This window comes from Notothenia rossii (genome assembly GCF_949606895.1).
Source record: "Notothenia rossii genome assembly, chromosome: 2".
NCBI lineage: Eukaryota > Metazoa > Chordata > Actinopteri > Perciformes > Nototheniidae > Notothenia > Notothenia rossii.
The window spans coordinates 17,983,014-17,998,925 of NC_136904.1; the positions used below are offsets into that span (position 1 = coordinate 17,983,014).

General features: G+C 39.2%; 1 protein-coding gene across 3 annotated transcripts in view; it reads left to right on the top strand.

Moving 5' to 3' along the window:
• The window catches only part of zfhx3b (zinc finger homeobox 3b), a 140,842-nt gene that overhangs the window by 111,047 nt on the left and 13,883 nt on the right, over nt 1-15,912 (top strand). Inside the window, exons 6-8 of one of the 3 annotated variants that reach the window (XM_079663436.1) lie at nt 3,302-3,409; nt 12,496-12,632; nt 13,185-13,385. In XM_079663436.1, coding sequence (XP_079519562.1) covers nt 3,302-3,409; nt 12,496-12,632; nt 13,185-13,385 — 446 coding nt within the window. The remainder of the gene's footprint in view (nt 1-3,301; nt 3,410-12,495; nt 12,633-13,184; nt 13,386-15,912) is intronic. The other 2 variants (XM_079663437.1, XM_079663438.1) reach the window with 2 other exon arrangements.

The following is a 15,912-nucleotide window of genomic DNA, read 5'->3' on the forward strand; positions in this document are numbered from 1 at the left end:
ACTCACTGGCAAAACACAAGAGGGGAAGGCTGCTGAGCGTGTGTGTGTGTGTGTGTGTGTGTGTGTGTGTGTGTGTGTGTGTGTGTGTGTGTGTGTGTGTGTGTGTGTGTGTGTGTGTGTGTGTGTGTGTGTGTGTGTGTGTGTGTGTGTGTGTGTGTGTGTGTGTGTGTGTGTGTGTGTGTGTGTGTGTGTGTGTGTGTGTGTGTGTGTGTGTGTGTGTGTGTGTGTGTGTGTGTGTGTGTGTGTGTGTGTGTTCGTAACGTCTGCAACGTCTGCGCGTGTCTGTCTGCGAGATGCTGGAACAGTGAGCCCATGGACTGTCCCCACTGAGTGACTGGCAGAGCAAAGCTGATATTTATACGCTCAGAATAGATGAGTGTAATCTCTGTGTCGGCAAAGGGCTTATTCAGCTTGCATGATTAGATTAATGGAACTGTTTCATATCATTGTATTAGGATGGTTAATGAAGACAATTAATTAGAAGACAACCTTCAGGCTATTGTCCTTAACATCTCTCAGATTTGGGTTAGAAATGGCCTGCTGCCATAGCTTTGAGTGTTTCTCCTCATCTATTTCCAGAGTTAATCTTTGGCTACAGTTTTAGTGTCTCTTCAATTTGCATCCTACTCTTAGGCCACTCATGACCTTTCATTAATTACGGTGGGCCTGGCTTTAATCATGCTGTAATACTGTTGGAGATGAGATGAGGAATAGGCGAAGCTATTTGCCACTTAAAGATGTAATGCTGCTCCTGGAATTAAATGTCTGCATTTCTGCATAAATTATGGACAGGGCTCTGTGTGCTGTGTGCTAGGAATGTCATATACGTTGATTAAACATCTAAATAAAGAAGCTTGAAAGCACATAGAGGAAAAAATATAATGTCAGCATGTACAGTTGGTGTGCAGGAAGTTATGGGTGGGCAGGGACGCTGAACGGCTTCAGACTGTTGGCTGCCTATCACAGTAATGAGCACAAAGTCAGTAATAATGTGTAGGAAGGGAATTAGTCTCACTGCAAGTGTCACATAGCTACAAAATGACACTTTACCCTGATTTTAAAGGTGAACAAATTTAGCTGGGGATTATTTTGTAATCTGAGCCCCTATGCAGCTCTGCAGACTCCTAATTCTTACGGAGAATATGTATGCAAGCAGGAGTTAGATGTGATTTTGGGATCTCTGGTTTCCTGGGAATGTTTCAGATCCGCCTCACCAGCATAGGCCGCACTGGATGGAATTCATGAGTTGCCTTGGAAACACAATAGAAACATGGTTAAAAATAAAATAATAAAATGTATTCGTGTGTGTGGGATCGAGGGAACACTTAAATATGCTTTTATACAAGGAGTCAGTCATCCCTTTTAAATATCTTTATTTGAACACACGATCATTGGATCACAGGATCGGCCTTTAGCTATAATGTGTAACAACACAAAGCATTCACCAATCACTCTGCTCTAAAAGCTGCAAGCATTGCTACAGCATTCCTGTCAGCAAGCTGGAAATGGAAGATATTGCTCTTTTCCTGCCGGTAATACAAAGGTGTTTTCCACAACTTCGATTTTATTAGTTTTTTAACTGGATAACCCCATATGAATACAAATTGATAATACAATTACATTATTCTGTAGCCAGTGTGTATTTATTCAACCTTTAAACAGCCAGCCAGTTTTGTATTTGCCTTAAAAATTGCAGAACATGTTGTATATATTCTTAAATACACACCTTTTTTTTCTGCATACACAACAAAGACAGTTGAATGTATTTAACATACACAATAGAGAATGAAATGTCAAGCTTAAAAACTGTTCTTTCCTTTAATGTATTTTTCTTTTACAAACATGACTTGTTTGCATAATGCATTTACTTATGAAGAGAAAAACATCTGAATATTGTATTTATGGGTAAGACTTGTCATCAGGAAAGGGACTGTGAAAAGAGCAGTGTGGTTCAGAAATGTATGAGTCTTCAAAGTGTATCCGTGATAATGACACAAAACGGAGTTAGAGAACGAACACGATGTCAACTCTGTGTACAGTGTACGCAATGTTTCACAACTGACATGCTAAACAGTGAGTGTTGGGGATAATGTATCGCCATAAAAGTGGTTTTGGCTGTGGGTAGTCATGTGGTGAGCTAAGATTGGATGCGTGATGACTGCAGGGCTGAATACTTGAACAGGATATTTCAGTTGCTGTTGTAGCATTGTCAATATATCAATAGCTCATGGAGTAGAGACCTGAGCATGAAAGCATTTTCAAAAGAGCATTTAAGTACATTTGCTGAGAATTAGCTGACGTGTGTAATAACTGATAGGACCTATTGACTGCGGCCTAGTTTACTGTTGTCAAATCAATGCTATTGCGTGCAAGTCCCACTACTTTTAAACAAACTTAACGGGCAAAGGGGATGTTCAGGGGGCACTGGAGGGAAATAAACAAGATTGATGCCCTTTTTATTATCTGTCTTTGCTATCTTTTCCTCTGTGTGTTACTTACAAATGGCGTTATCGGATATCCATTGTTTGGACTTCAATGCTCCTAAATGGCCTGATATATCGAGCTGAGGCTTTTAAGGCGGTTACAGGGGATTTGTGCCTTTGACTTGGCATAAAAATAAAATGAATTGTGGCTCTGAAAGTTTTAAATATTTATGATTTTTGTTGCTGTTGTTGCAATGGTAGGATAAAAGAAGTGAAATGAGCCTTGCATTGCAGAAGGGCCCAGTAATATATGTGTATGTTCATGTGTGAGAAAGAAAACGGGGGCTTGTCTATGTTAAGGTCTTCCTTTTGAAAGATAGCGCTCACTCAATTATTTTTCCATCTGCCCACTTCAGGACACATGTGTTATTTTTTCCGCAGTTTTATGACCACATTAAACAGAGGGAACTATATTTGCCATGGTCTTGACATTTTTTGAAATATAATAAGTAAGCTCTCAATGCAATACAAATATAAATATAATAATAATACAAATTACAAAACAACTTAAATATTTATAATAATTTTTAATAATAATATTAATAGTATGAATACATCTGTGCCTTTAATCCTTCACTGTTATTCAACTCTGATTTTAAAATACTTGTCAAAACAAATTTCACAGTGATGATCAGACAGCACAGGACAGAGAGCAGAAAGCAGATTCTGCCCTCTTTGTCTGCTAGCCTTGCAACTGTGTGTCAGCATATGTAATTGTTGCAAGCTCCTATAGAAAAAAACGCTGCCGTCCCTTTAAGTGCTTCCACCAATTCTGATGGCGTGGTAATTTACATATCCCATCCTCCCTCCCCCTTCAGGAGAGCTGAGTGAGGATGTGGAGGCTGCTAGTGAGACCACCACAGACCAGGAGGACCAAACCAAAGAAAGAGAAAGTGGGGGGGAGAAGGAGCTCACCAAAGGGACAGGTAAGGCCAATATTTACACCACACTCATTTAGGGAAGACTGTTCACGGGAAACATGTGGCGCTGCACCTGAATGGCGCTGAACAACAGGCCTTTTGTTTAATTAAAACAAACCTATTTTAACAAAACATATTCAAAGTCTTTTTAAGACATTACACTCTCTCTCTAAAAAAAGACCTCCCTAAATTCAATTCTAGCTTTCAAAGGTTGCACTTTTTGCAAGCAATAAATCCCATCAGGAACAGTCAGGATAAAATATCCGATTAGATAACATGTTCAGGTGACATGTGACCAGTGTTTTGTCTTTGCTCAATCGGTGAGGGGAAGAGATGGGCCTGTATGTGTAATTCCAGCTGGGCCCATGTCCAGTGTGTACACACATGTGATAGCAACTACACACACACAACAGGAGACAAACAACACTAACCTGTGTTATTAGATCAGGATGTTTTTATCTTTGGGCTTTTATATTGACAGGCGTAGGTGGTCAGCCCTAAGCAGGGGGTTGGGCTTAGGGTGAGGGGTGGAGCTTAAGGCCTAAACTATATCTGGCCAACGGTAAAGGTCTTATTTTAGAAGTATTCATAACAACTTTCCAGTTTGAATGGATCAGCATGCATGGATTTTCTTCTTCTCTGTTTGTCGGGATAACTTTGGCAAAAAAAAGATTTCCATTTTGTAATGTTTGAGTTTTGGTATTATTGGGGTCTCGCAGGCCCTACATACATTCCATATACAGTATATGTGTAACACTGCATCTTATTATATCGAAAGCAGTTGAGAACCTATTATATTAAAGTTACATTTTTCTTTTTAAAACAGAATTCACTTTATACGCCTTTGTTAGAAAAACAATATTTGTAGTTAAGACATATCTTTTTCAATAGAAGAGATTTTGATAATGATGACACTGAACAGTAACAGGCATGGATTGATGCTTCTAACTTCTTGTGTTACTCCAGGATGTTTTTGATTTACACTAGTCAGGTTAAGAGCTGGAAAACAATTCGGACCTTTTGCATACCTAAGTTTTTTATAAAGTGTAGGAAAAAAACTTCATCACAGTGTTTGAAGCCCAGCCTTTGTAAAATGTCTTTGATATTCGAACTTCTATTTTAAATGAGGCTGAGTTGTTTGTGCTCTTTGAAAGGGCGACACTCTTCTTTGATGGAAGAAATAAGGATATGCATGCCTGACTGAATATGGCTAAAAGTATGTTTTAGCACATCAAAATAAAGCACTTTAAAAAGCATTAAAATGAGCTGGCCGATTAATAATTCACTCATACCTGTGGTGCACAGGAAGACGACTCCTCGCATTAGGATTCCTCCTTTTTGAAAGGCATGCAATTTAATACAAGCATATTCAGTTCCTTTCCTCCCCTCTGTCAGTCGCTAATCACCAAATAAGTGTGTTTTTGTGTTTTCACAAAGGAAAGATATGCTTGCATATGAAAAATGTACAGCTTCCCAGCAGCTTATTAGAAATTCTTAGTTAAAAATAGAATGCGCATTAGGGAACCAGGTCTGAGGTTCTGTTTGATGTCAGTGAAAAGTAGGGTGGGTATGTTGGGGTGGTGGGTTCAAGGCAGTGTTGTCAGCGAAAGGTAGACAGCTGTAGTTTAATGGAAGGGTCCCTTTTTGTACTTCAAACTTTTTGTGATTGATGAATACAATGCCCATTCAAAGCAAGCGCAGAAAACCACCTTGTAACGAAAAAAGCCAGGGAGACCTCACAATGCATTCGGTAAACAGAGAAGCACTTGTTTGGGCTAGTGATTGTCTGAAGATGTTTCTACAGTAGGCACACAAAAAAGTGTGCATGTTAAAAAACGGTGTCTGAGCGTCTCGGCCAACCTGTTATTTATCTGAAAGGTGTTCGGTCTCCCACTGTCTGAGGCTGAGCTGTTTCTAAGGTCCATCATTAGAACTATTGAAGTATTTCTTCTCATCGTTGTCATGTAGCTGTTGGAACAGAGCACAACATTGTTCCTTACAAATGACAGTCACTGTCAGACAGACAGCATTAGCGAACACAGAAAAAAGGCTTCCTCCTTTTTAAAGCCACTGTCAATCTTATTTTCTCTTTCTTGTTCCACAGCTCCTCAGTATTCATTAAAATCATTTAGAGGTACATCAGAAGCCTTTGTTAAATGCATATGTATTCAGCTTGTCATCTTTTGAAAGATGCCTCCATTATTTTGCTGTTTTTTTATTTATCTCAATATGATACATACAGTATATACATGTACAGGCATCCAGACATATGTAAATGTCATATGCTCCCCGCACCGCAGCGAAAATGTGGAGCAACGTTTTGTGATTATACAGTACATTATCATAATTATATATTATGAGAGAAGAACAAACAAAATAACAGTAAAAGTAATTATAAGTAAAATACAAAAATCTCAATGGAAGACGCTCAGGTTAGCCATGCCATTTAATCATCCTGCATGATTAGTAATTCAAAGGATCATTTGTATTGCTTCGTATGAAATATGTATAAATGGATAGCCATGAGGATATCTCTCTTTTTCTCTCCTCACTCCTTCTACACCTAGCTGAGACAGCACTGACAAAAGGGGAGAGCTTCTGCATAGGAATGGGTTCCTTCCCTTCATTAAAGCAGGTGCTGTGTTTTTGTAGCAGCTGAATGTATGGGGATGCAGCACGGAGCAAGGCAGGAGGGTGAGCGCTAGGAAGATTGAAAGGTTAAGAGAGCAGAAAGAAGAGGAAGTAGGGGAATTGTTAATTCGCCTGCAGACTTGGAAACAATATTATTCGACATACTTAACATAAATGTGTGGAAAAGGTTTTATTGAAGGTTGCAAAGGGGGGAGGGCGTTGATAAGGAGACATTAGAAAGGGTTTCGTAAGAAAAATAATCCTGAAATGTATCTGGTTAAATAATTATTCTCATACTCTTATCCTTACATTCTTATGTATGATTATTATGTTTTCCGCAATAGAAGTAGGAAATTCCAGCATATTTTTTAACAAGCATTGTACAAATCTGTGTCTTTTTAGTTGTATTTGTTTGTCCAAAACAACGCAAGATATTTGAATTTAGTCAGGAATACAGTGCATAAAACGAGTGCATGAGGGACAAAAAGCTCAATTATCTTGCCACAACTACTGTAAATGTTGGAAAATTGGAAATAATTGTACTTTAAAATGATATTGTAAGTTATTTCGTTTTTTAATATTAAAGGCAGAAAGCACATGTTTGTATGCAGTGAATCCCTTTTTACCATCACTTGCCATGCTGGAATGTGTCTGTGTTAGCTTGGGCCTAATTGTTACTGTAAAAGTGTGTAGGAGTATTTTGACATAGTTTTGAGGAGCACCAATTAAACACGACATGCAGCACTGATTATCTGCTGCAAACTGTTTTCACACTTCTTGTATACAAACGGTGCATTTGTTTTATGTTGTTTTCCTACTCCATTTTGCCAGAAAACATTGCTTTTATCTTTTATGTGATGAGCTAACAACATTAAAAAAGTGAAATCTAAATATACATAATCAACCTTAATGCATTCCAGACTGAACGCCAGACTGCACAGATGTTTTGTTTTGATTGTCATGCTGAGGTTTTAGGCATGTGCAGTAGACTTTTGAGGGATAGTAAAATGCAATTATAGAGATAGTGTGTTGGCACTTATTTTTCACATTATGAAAAAAAAATACGGTTAAAACTATACATATTTTGACAGATGTGTTAAAATAAACATTTTCTTTTTATCTTAAATTAGATCTACAGGATTGTACACTCCTGTGCTGTGTGTTTTACAGCAGGTTTTCACACAAACCAGATACAAAATGTTATATGAGTTATATTAAGTTAAATGTTTACATTATACCTTTGAAACTGTTTAGATGAAGGCTGGGCCTCTGGGTGTGCTTATACAACGGTGTGTTTTTTGGCTCCATGTCCACAAAAATGTGCTTTTGCATGCACATGTGCACATCCAGGTGTATTGAGTGTAAGTGAAACAGATGTTGTCTTGTGTGCTGCAGATGCTGCCTTTACTCTGGATAATAAACATACAGATTAGCATCCCCTAGACCCAGCACCTTGGCATTGCAGTCGTTTAATTTTGTACTGTTACCATGGACGGTTTTTCTTATAACAGTGCAGATATGTGGATTTAATATTTGCTATGGTTTTTGCTTATGGTTAGATACAATCAAATTATTTAAGATTGTTTTATTCTTGCTCTGAACTGGGAGACATGCAGTGCAATGGGGATTTTTTTTGTATTGCTTTTAAACCCTAAGTAGTACTCTGTCTGCTTGATCAGGAAGCCGAACAGTGACAATGTTTACATATTCATATCACGTCCTTTGAGTGCTTGTCATCTCTCAAATTTGTAATTCCTTTTGTCTTTGAAGATAATAGGCCATAAATTGTCCTTGTTTGTGAGCCAACTCCCTGAAAGCTCAGTGTTTATGAGTTTTACCACGGGTTGTCTAATGGGCCAGCACCAGTGCTGTCTCTCAAAGCGTCCTGTAAAGGTGAACGTCGTGTCACCCTGTTGTTCAGTGGCTCGAAGATTAATAACGCTTATGCTAATTAATATCTCCACTCAATTTCTTTATCTCCCAGTGGCTTTTCTTGCACTCCTGTTGTTTAGCTGCATACAAGTCATACAGCACAGTGAAGTGTTTTTTATCTTGGACTTCATAAATAATAGGAAATTATTTCATATGTAGCTTCAATATTGCCTTTTAAATCAATGTTTCATTTTCTTGTGTTTCGAATGCAGCATAATCACCTGAGAAATATAATATGAAATGCAACACTGCCCTTTATTGCTCTGGGCGCTGACACAAGCTATAGATTGAAAACCTCGATGGAAATAGGGACAGAGAACGGACAATATTCGGGTATTGTTAGCATAGCATTAACAGACAACGACTTGTAGCACTGGGGGAGTTGAGTCATCTCCATATTAATAGTCAACTTGCACAGGGAATACAGATAAAAAGAAATTCTACATTGCAGGGAGACCCCTCAGAAGCCCTCTACAGTGTGAAGGTGAAAGGTTTTAGGGAGTTTTGGATCAGAGGACATCTTCAAAAAGTATAACACTAAGGAGGTTCATAATGTAGAGGAATTGTGGGCTGAGCTTCAGTTTTAAGTGATTGGCAGACTGTGGCTGTTCTGGGCAAAGCGGCAGTAAAGTTATGCAGCCTCGCTGGCTTGCACGGACTGGATGATAGGTTATGTCTTTTACAACCGGAGGCCTGAAGCTGCCGCGGCGAGACAGGAACTGTGGTAATAAGGGTTCAGAGGCTCCAGAGATGATGAGGACCCCATGTCAGCCGAATGAGGGGAATTCCAAAACACCACTAATCTTTTTCCCATCTTTCACTGCTTGACTGTTTACTGTAAGTCACTCGTTTTAGAATATGGATAACCTCTCCCAAGGACACAGCGTATTAATGGCAGCTGTGATTGCACTCCTGGAAGATTTAAATGTCAGATGACCTGTTGTAGTTAATTCAGGCTGTACTGTTCTGTGCTGTGTCAGTCACTCTTTCCAGCAGGCACCTTTTTTTCCCTTAAAAGCACAACAAGGCTGTGATTGCTCCAGAGACTGGTGCAGTGTGCTGACAGCCCCTTTGCTGCTTGAATAATACAGTCCAGTTATGAGAGGTGAGACGAGGTGCCAAAGTCCAATTCACTTACGGGACTCGACAGCGCAAAAGCTTCTGGTTTACGGAAAAGGGACATGAATTAATAATCACCTAATTGACTCTTAGGTTTCTCCACTCCTGCCTTGCCTTTTGTGCTTTCAAACAAAAACCCACCCTGTGTATCTGTCAGAAGAGGTTTGGTGTGGATGGGGGATTTGTGTCTAATGACCAGGCAGAAGAGGTCAGCGTAGCAGACAGACTCCTGACAGACATTAAGGTCACCATCGGCGGGGGAGCCGATAGTGGTCTCTGTAGAGGACTATTTGTGAATGGGAGAAGCATTAATCTAACCATCCACCAAGGTCAAATACAGATATACACATGTACTGTTGTTCTAGGTCTTTCTAAAGCAGTGTCATAGCACATTTAACCCGAGTCCTTTTGTTTTTCTCTATTGACATCATTTTTGTCCTCCAAAAGTCCTATCCTTGTCCAATCAGGACCCAATGTTATGGGTTCAGATTGTAGATCCTAATGTCTCACGTGAACGCAGCAATGCTCGGACACTAGTTTCCAATCTGCCGTGTAAGACGGTGTAGGGAGAAAAAAACTATATTTCATTTCACAACTTGGCAATGTTTTGGTCATTTTTTTCATTACCCTTGACACGGAAAAACAGGATACAGTAGTTTGATGTTAGTCATGGTGCTGGTGTAGTGTTCTTAAGAGAAGCAATTGATCAGATTTATGGAGTCCTAATTGGCCATGACGAGAAAGACTGTGTCTGAGTAAGCCTCCCAGCCTTCCATCTGTCCCTCTCTCTCTGTGTTTCTCTCACACACACGCACACATAAAACTGTATGGGCCCCTTTCAGATTCAAACAGCCACTTGTTTCACCTCTCTGGTGCTTTTGGAGCAATTGTAGAAATGGCATATACTTTATCATCAATTATATTTATCCTCTTTATCATGAGGTTTAGAGGATACTTGTTTGTAATCCATGTTTGCTTCCTGTATTGTATGTACTTTAGATCAGCGATATAAACCCTATTGTTACCTGCTCTAGAATTCATTTCTTTACTTTGTGTTTCTGTTACAACACTTAAGTAATTCACAGTGAATGGCAATTATACATATTTAAGCTGTAGCAGCTGCTCTGCTTGTTTCTTTCCGTCTGTGTGGAATTTACACTAACAGGCAGGTGCTTAAAAGTGTTGCAATCTGATATTAATAGTTTTAACAGATGTCGTTTGGTTGAGGCTACTGTTTGGGTACTTTGTCTTGAAGAACATAATTTCCTTCACTGCCTTGATGGAGAGACAAAAAGTAAAGATGCAGAAGTCATTATTTTCTAACTAACTCAAGAGGCCAGAAAAAGAGAGAATTTATTTTTAAAGAAACATATGTTCTCGTTATTAAATGTTATTATGATCCCTAAACTTGAGTAGTCCAAATATCAACCAGATAGTTGAGATGTGAAAGTGACCACAGATGTCCCTTGTTGTTTTCCACGGGAGATGAGTTCAGTTGCAGTAGGAGTGAACTGAAGTGGAGTTGGTGAGGACATCGCCATGACTGAGAGGTTAATGTCAGGGAATGGGAGGTTCCTTTTGTTTAACTTTCCCTTTGTTTATTGGCAGATGTGTTTAATAGGATTGCCTGTGACTGGACCCTAATAGGGCGTCCCCGGCTGATCCCAGTGTCTCTGGGAGATCTTGCAGGCTGCTCTGTCCAAAGCTAGGTCTCCCACTGGGTAATCAGCTCAACTCCCCTCGTCCTGATTGGAGCTGACATTTTAATGTCTTGAGCAGGAGCGTGGTCAGCCCTGCTTAACCTGACCCCCCGCCAAATCACCCTCCCCTTCCAATGCCCTCTGTTCTCAATTTGCCCTCCTAGGACTGTACAAATCAGGCTACATTTAACTCTTTATGGGCTTGTTAGGGTTTGGTAAGACACGTCTTTAAGTTTCACAATGAATTCTTTCCACTAGTGACAAAGCTTGATGATAGTACAGCCCCCCCATGCTGGCTCCATGTGCATTTAGCTCCTCTGTGAGCCCTTAATGCTTAGCAGAGTGCTCAACTCTGATGAATTTCTGTTTTTATAAAGTGGAGTCATTTTAAAGTGGTTTGCAGGGGCTCTTGAGTGACGCATTGCTCTTCAGACATGCTTCTTTGTTAATATTGGTGTTGTTTTGATTAAAAGGATTAGCTGTGTGATTCAGTTTTTGAGCTAGTGAAACACTTGAGATAGCTGCATAGGTGACGATAATAAGACATATTTTCAAAGATTGGCAGGAAACCGACAATGAATGTAGCCCTTTTTTATATTTCCACAGACTGGGCACCGAAGCATGGCTGTATCCTGTGAATATGCTTGTGTATGACTAATCATTCGACTGATACTTCCTTTGAGCCCAATGGCATATTTTTGTCTTGCAATATTTGACTTAAATGAGAGCTTGTTGTCAAATGTGACCTAGCTTTGAGGAAACATAACAAAATGTTCAAGGGGAAGGAGGTTTTCTAATCTTGCTGTGCTCTTTTTGTCTTTGTCACAGTCCATTTCCATAGAAACCACAAAACAATAGATAAGGCTTACCTTTTACAGAAATGCCATTGAAACTGAGAATTTTGCTGGCATTTCCCTACTTTTGGAAACAGAGCTGAGGAATTTTCAAAGCTGAGACCAACTGTATATAAATAAAAACATGTATTTCTTGATTCTTAAAAAAATGCCTCAGTGCTCTTTTAAAATTAACCAACATTTAGGATTGGTGGAACTGTCTCTCAAAAATTCAAATTCTCCCATCTGCTTGACCTCTGCTTTTTGCCTTTAAGATGGTTGAAGAAATGTGTCTAGAAGTCTTCTTACGTGCAGTATGCTCCTATTACAATATGAGGATCACTTAATGGGTAAAGTAAATCTATAGCTTAGAAAAACTCTACATCAGCTGACATTTGAGCAGATGTATTTGAAACAAGAATAAATATAAACAGTTTAACAGTTGTATGATGAGGTTTCAAGATGTGTGTGAACCTCCTCTCATGTTTATAATCTCACATAGACTAAAGATATGGAATGAAATCCAAAAATTGAACACTTGCAAATTTATATTTTTCATTGGCACTTGAAAACAGTGTTGTACGATATCCTAAGAACCAACAATGAAATAGACAGCTCACCTACAGCAGCATGGAAAGACAAGTAAAAAATGTGTGGTCTTTTTTATGGGGAGACATGAGTTTGATAACAACACATTCTATGCCCAATTCCCATTAAATGCAGTTTTATCACATTTAAGAAAGACATTCCAAAGCCCTTTATCCACAGTGTTATTGATCGACGTGCTCCCAGGCTGCCAAGTCCTCACCTTGTCTTGACATGTCTGCTCTCTTCTCTTTATCCCTCCGTGTTTGTGTGCGTCTGTTTGAATGTGCAGCAGTGTCTGGCCACTCGGAACGGCACCAGTCAGATTCCCCGATCCCCTCCAAAAGGCCCTCTTCTCGGTCGGAGACCTCGGAGAGCCCTCTCTCCTCAAAGCGTCCCAGGACAGCTGAGAAGAGCGCTGCAGAGCAGGTGAGAGTTACAAGCCACACCATTTTTTTAAAACATTGATGTCTTCAGATGTTAAAAAATGCATAAAACCCTCTATTTTTAAAAGTCTTTGAATTAGGGGACTCTTGCTAAAGGTTATTCCATCTTCAAATACCAATGCCTCATTATAAGCTTGAAAACTCCACATCAATTAAAAGAAGTAATGTAAAAATATACTTCTAATCATTTTTAGTTAGTTATCTCACTGACCCTTTTTATATTAGGCAGGATTTTCCCCAGATCAACTCAAAATTATTTTAGCCTTTCTGCTGCAGTTGGACTGCTAATTGTGTATAAGGTGGAAAATCAATATAGTATTTGACGGATGGGAACACTTTGAAGTAGGTGCCAAGACTCAGTGGTGCTCAGTATGACACGGTTGTTGTGATCAGAGGGATCTGCCTGCTTGAGGGAAGGGGCCCCAGTCTCCCGCCTGATCTACAGCTCCTCTTCAAGCAGGCCCACTGCACCTAGTTCACCCCATTAACCCTTTGTGGATCTGTTTCCCCTCTCCCCTCTCTCTCTACCACCCAGATGTACCAGTGCCCCTACTGCAAGTTCACAAACACGGACTTGAATCGTCTCAGAATGCACGTGATGACGCAGCACTCTGTCCAGCCAATGTTACGTTGCCCACTATGCCAGGACATGCTCAACAACAAGGTCCACCTGCAGTTCCACCTGACACACCTCCACAGTGTGGCCCCTGACTGTGTGGAGAAGCTCGTTGCCTCAGTAAGTCCCTAATGTTTTGTTTGCCTGTGATTGGATACTGTGTGGTTGGAAAGGTTTAAGTTTGAACTTCATTGTTATGGTTCTTCATTCATTTATTAGAATGATTTGCTTTACCAATTCAAGGTTACCTGAAGTGTTGGTAAATTGGTATGAATGAAATTGTCATGGCAGGTGAAAACTGTTAAGTGGGGTCATCCAGCACCATAGCAAAGAGATTGCATGCTATGAAATGCGTATTTTGTTTAAGTCAAGGACAACAGGAGAAAAGCAAAACATAGATAAACAAATATATGGCCTTGCTGTGTTGTGCATAGCACGAATCAACATTTTGAATTCAATTTCTGTATTCAATCTGTCCCATAGTGTTTCTTTAATTATCTACACAGCCGTTTATAGAAAACAACTGCCGGTCAAAGCCATGTTGTAAAGGCCCAACATGCTGCTACTTAAACATAATATGGCCCATCACATTGCAGATAATGGGTCAGGTCAAGGACCAGTGTAAGGCTTCAACAATACCAAGAAGATGAGTCACTTAGTCAATCCCTCAGCCTGGAGTGGCTGCCTAGTTCTGAGAACAATTGTCATTCCTTTCTTCCCCCCTCTAAATTGCCAACATTCAGTCTTTTATCAAACACAAAGAATGCTGGTAATTGTGAAATGGCTACAGGCAATCCCATTGGCTCATTGGAAATGATTGGGCTTTTTTGGGATGCATATTTTTTCTTTTCTTTTTCATTGTCTTAATGTGCCCATCATCATCATGCCAGCTCTTTTGTAATCACAGTCATTTGTGAAGGGGAATTCTTAATCGTTTTTTGTATTTTTTTATAATTTCAAGATGAGCAGGTCTCTTCGCTCCCAGTTCATTTATACTAAACTGACACTCTTGCCATGTCTTTGATCACTTGTGTGCAAGCCAAAACAAGGCTTTTCATGATGAATATGTTAAAATAATTGTGGCAAGGATTAATCAAAATGTAATGAACAGTCTCCCCACTATATGCACACTACAAGCATTGGAAATGTTATTATTCACGAAAAATCAGGCCAAAATCAAGTCTCATATCAAAATGTGTGTATTTCAGGTCCATTCCTTAGGTTGGAAATTGGTAGTTAAATTAAATTGGTAGTGTCTTTATCTTGATTAATGTGGTCAGGGACTTTTAAGTTCTAAAATTAGATGTATATTATCTACAATGCACTGGGAAAAATGTGTCTACTTCATTTGCATCCTTTAATCGTAATCAAGGGAAAACAAAATGTGTGATATCGATAAAAAAAAAAACCTTTTTATTTCCTATTTTCTTGTAAATCACTTAGCAAATCTTTACTCTGTTCTGTCCTGTTAAGCTAAATAGCAATGCAGGACAATCACTGAGTGAAACATTACTGTCTGCTGCCTTCACCCCCCATATAGAAAGTAAATGGCAAGCACATTAGTATGGTAGACGGCAATATTTATTTCTTTTATAGTGGTAGTAATGTACTGAGCCACTACAAGAGGACAGTGATAGAACAGAGGTAATATAACACACATTAAAGCTAGCACCCTTTTATAACTGTTGAATGCAGATGTTAAGGTGCTTTATCCTATTCACATTTCTAAGGAGAGGAGTCAATTAATTCTGAAATGGGTGACTTTTATTTCTTGCCAAGCATGCATAATGATGTGTTCATTCTCCAACCCTTCAGCCACCTATCGTCTTTGCACTCCCTCCTTTCCTTTCCACCCCATGTGTCTCATGCTCTGTCTCAGATACAGTATATATACATAACAGTGTATATATAATATATACACCCCAGTCCTCCCTGTCTCACTCTATGTCTCATTTTCTGTCTGTTCAAGATAGGGTAATGAAAATAATTGTGCTTCATTAATTCTGAGTCTGGCTGGATGATAGCCATTTTGAACTATGTTTGCCAATTAGGCGGTCCAAATGAAAAGTGACCTTGGGATACTCTACTTCTTCCACTAATCGCCTAATGAAGCAGTTGTCTAGAAACAGTCCACTTTGTAATCTAAATCATTGCTTTTTTTGTTTTGTGACTTTCAATGCTGGTTGCTTTAATTTTCCACTTTTCATTTTGAAAAGATAGAAAGGTATCAAAAACAAAGAGGGAAATGGCTGGATGTTTTCTGGTACATTTGCCACCTCAGTAACACAAATATAGTGGGCACTTTGGGATGGAAACTGTTTTACTTAACCTTAGAAATGCTGTTGTTTGCGGATGAGTCTGCTTAATTTGGATTTTGCCTATGGCTATATGACATGCTAGAGTACATTCAGCTGTGTGTTCACTGTGCTATTAAAGGAGTAATTAGAAAGCATATGGCAAATTAACAAAAATCAACTATACCAATCTAAAAACTGAACTCTTTAACATTTAAATACTTGTTTCATCAGTATGTGTTCTTTCATTTGTTACTCCTTTGTCTCAGCAATGTGATGAAGGTGGAAAAAGACAGTCCTCATATTCTGACCTCATCCACTTTCAGCAGATTGTTATTGTTGCATAGAGTACT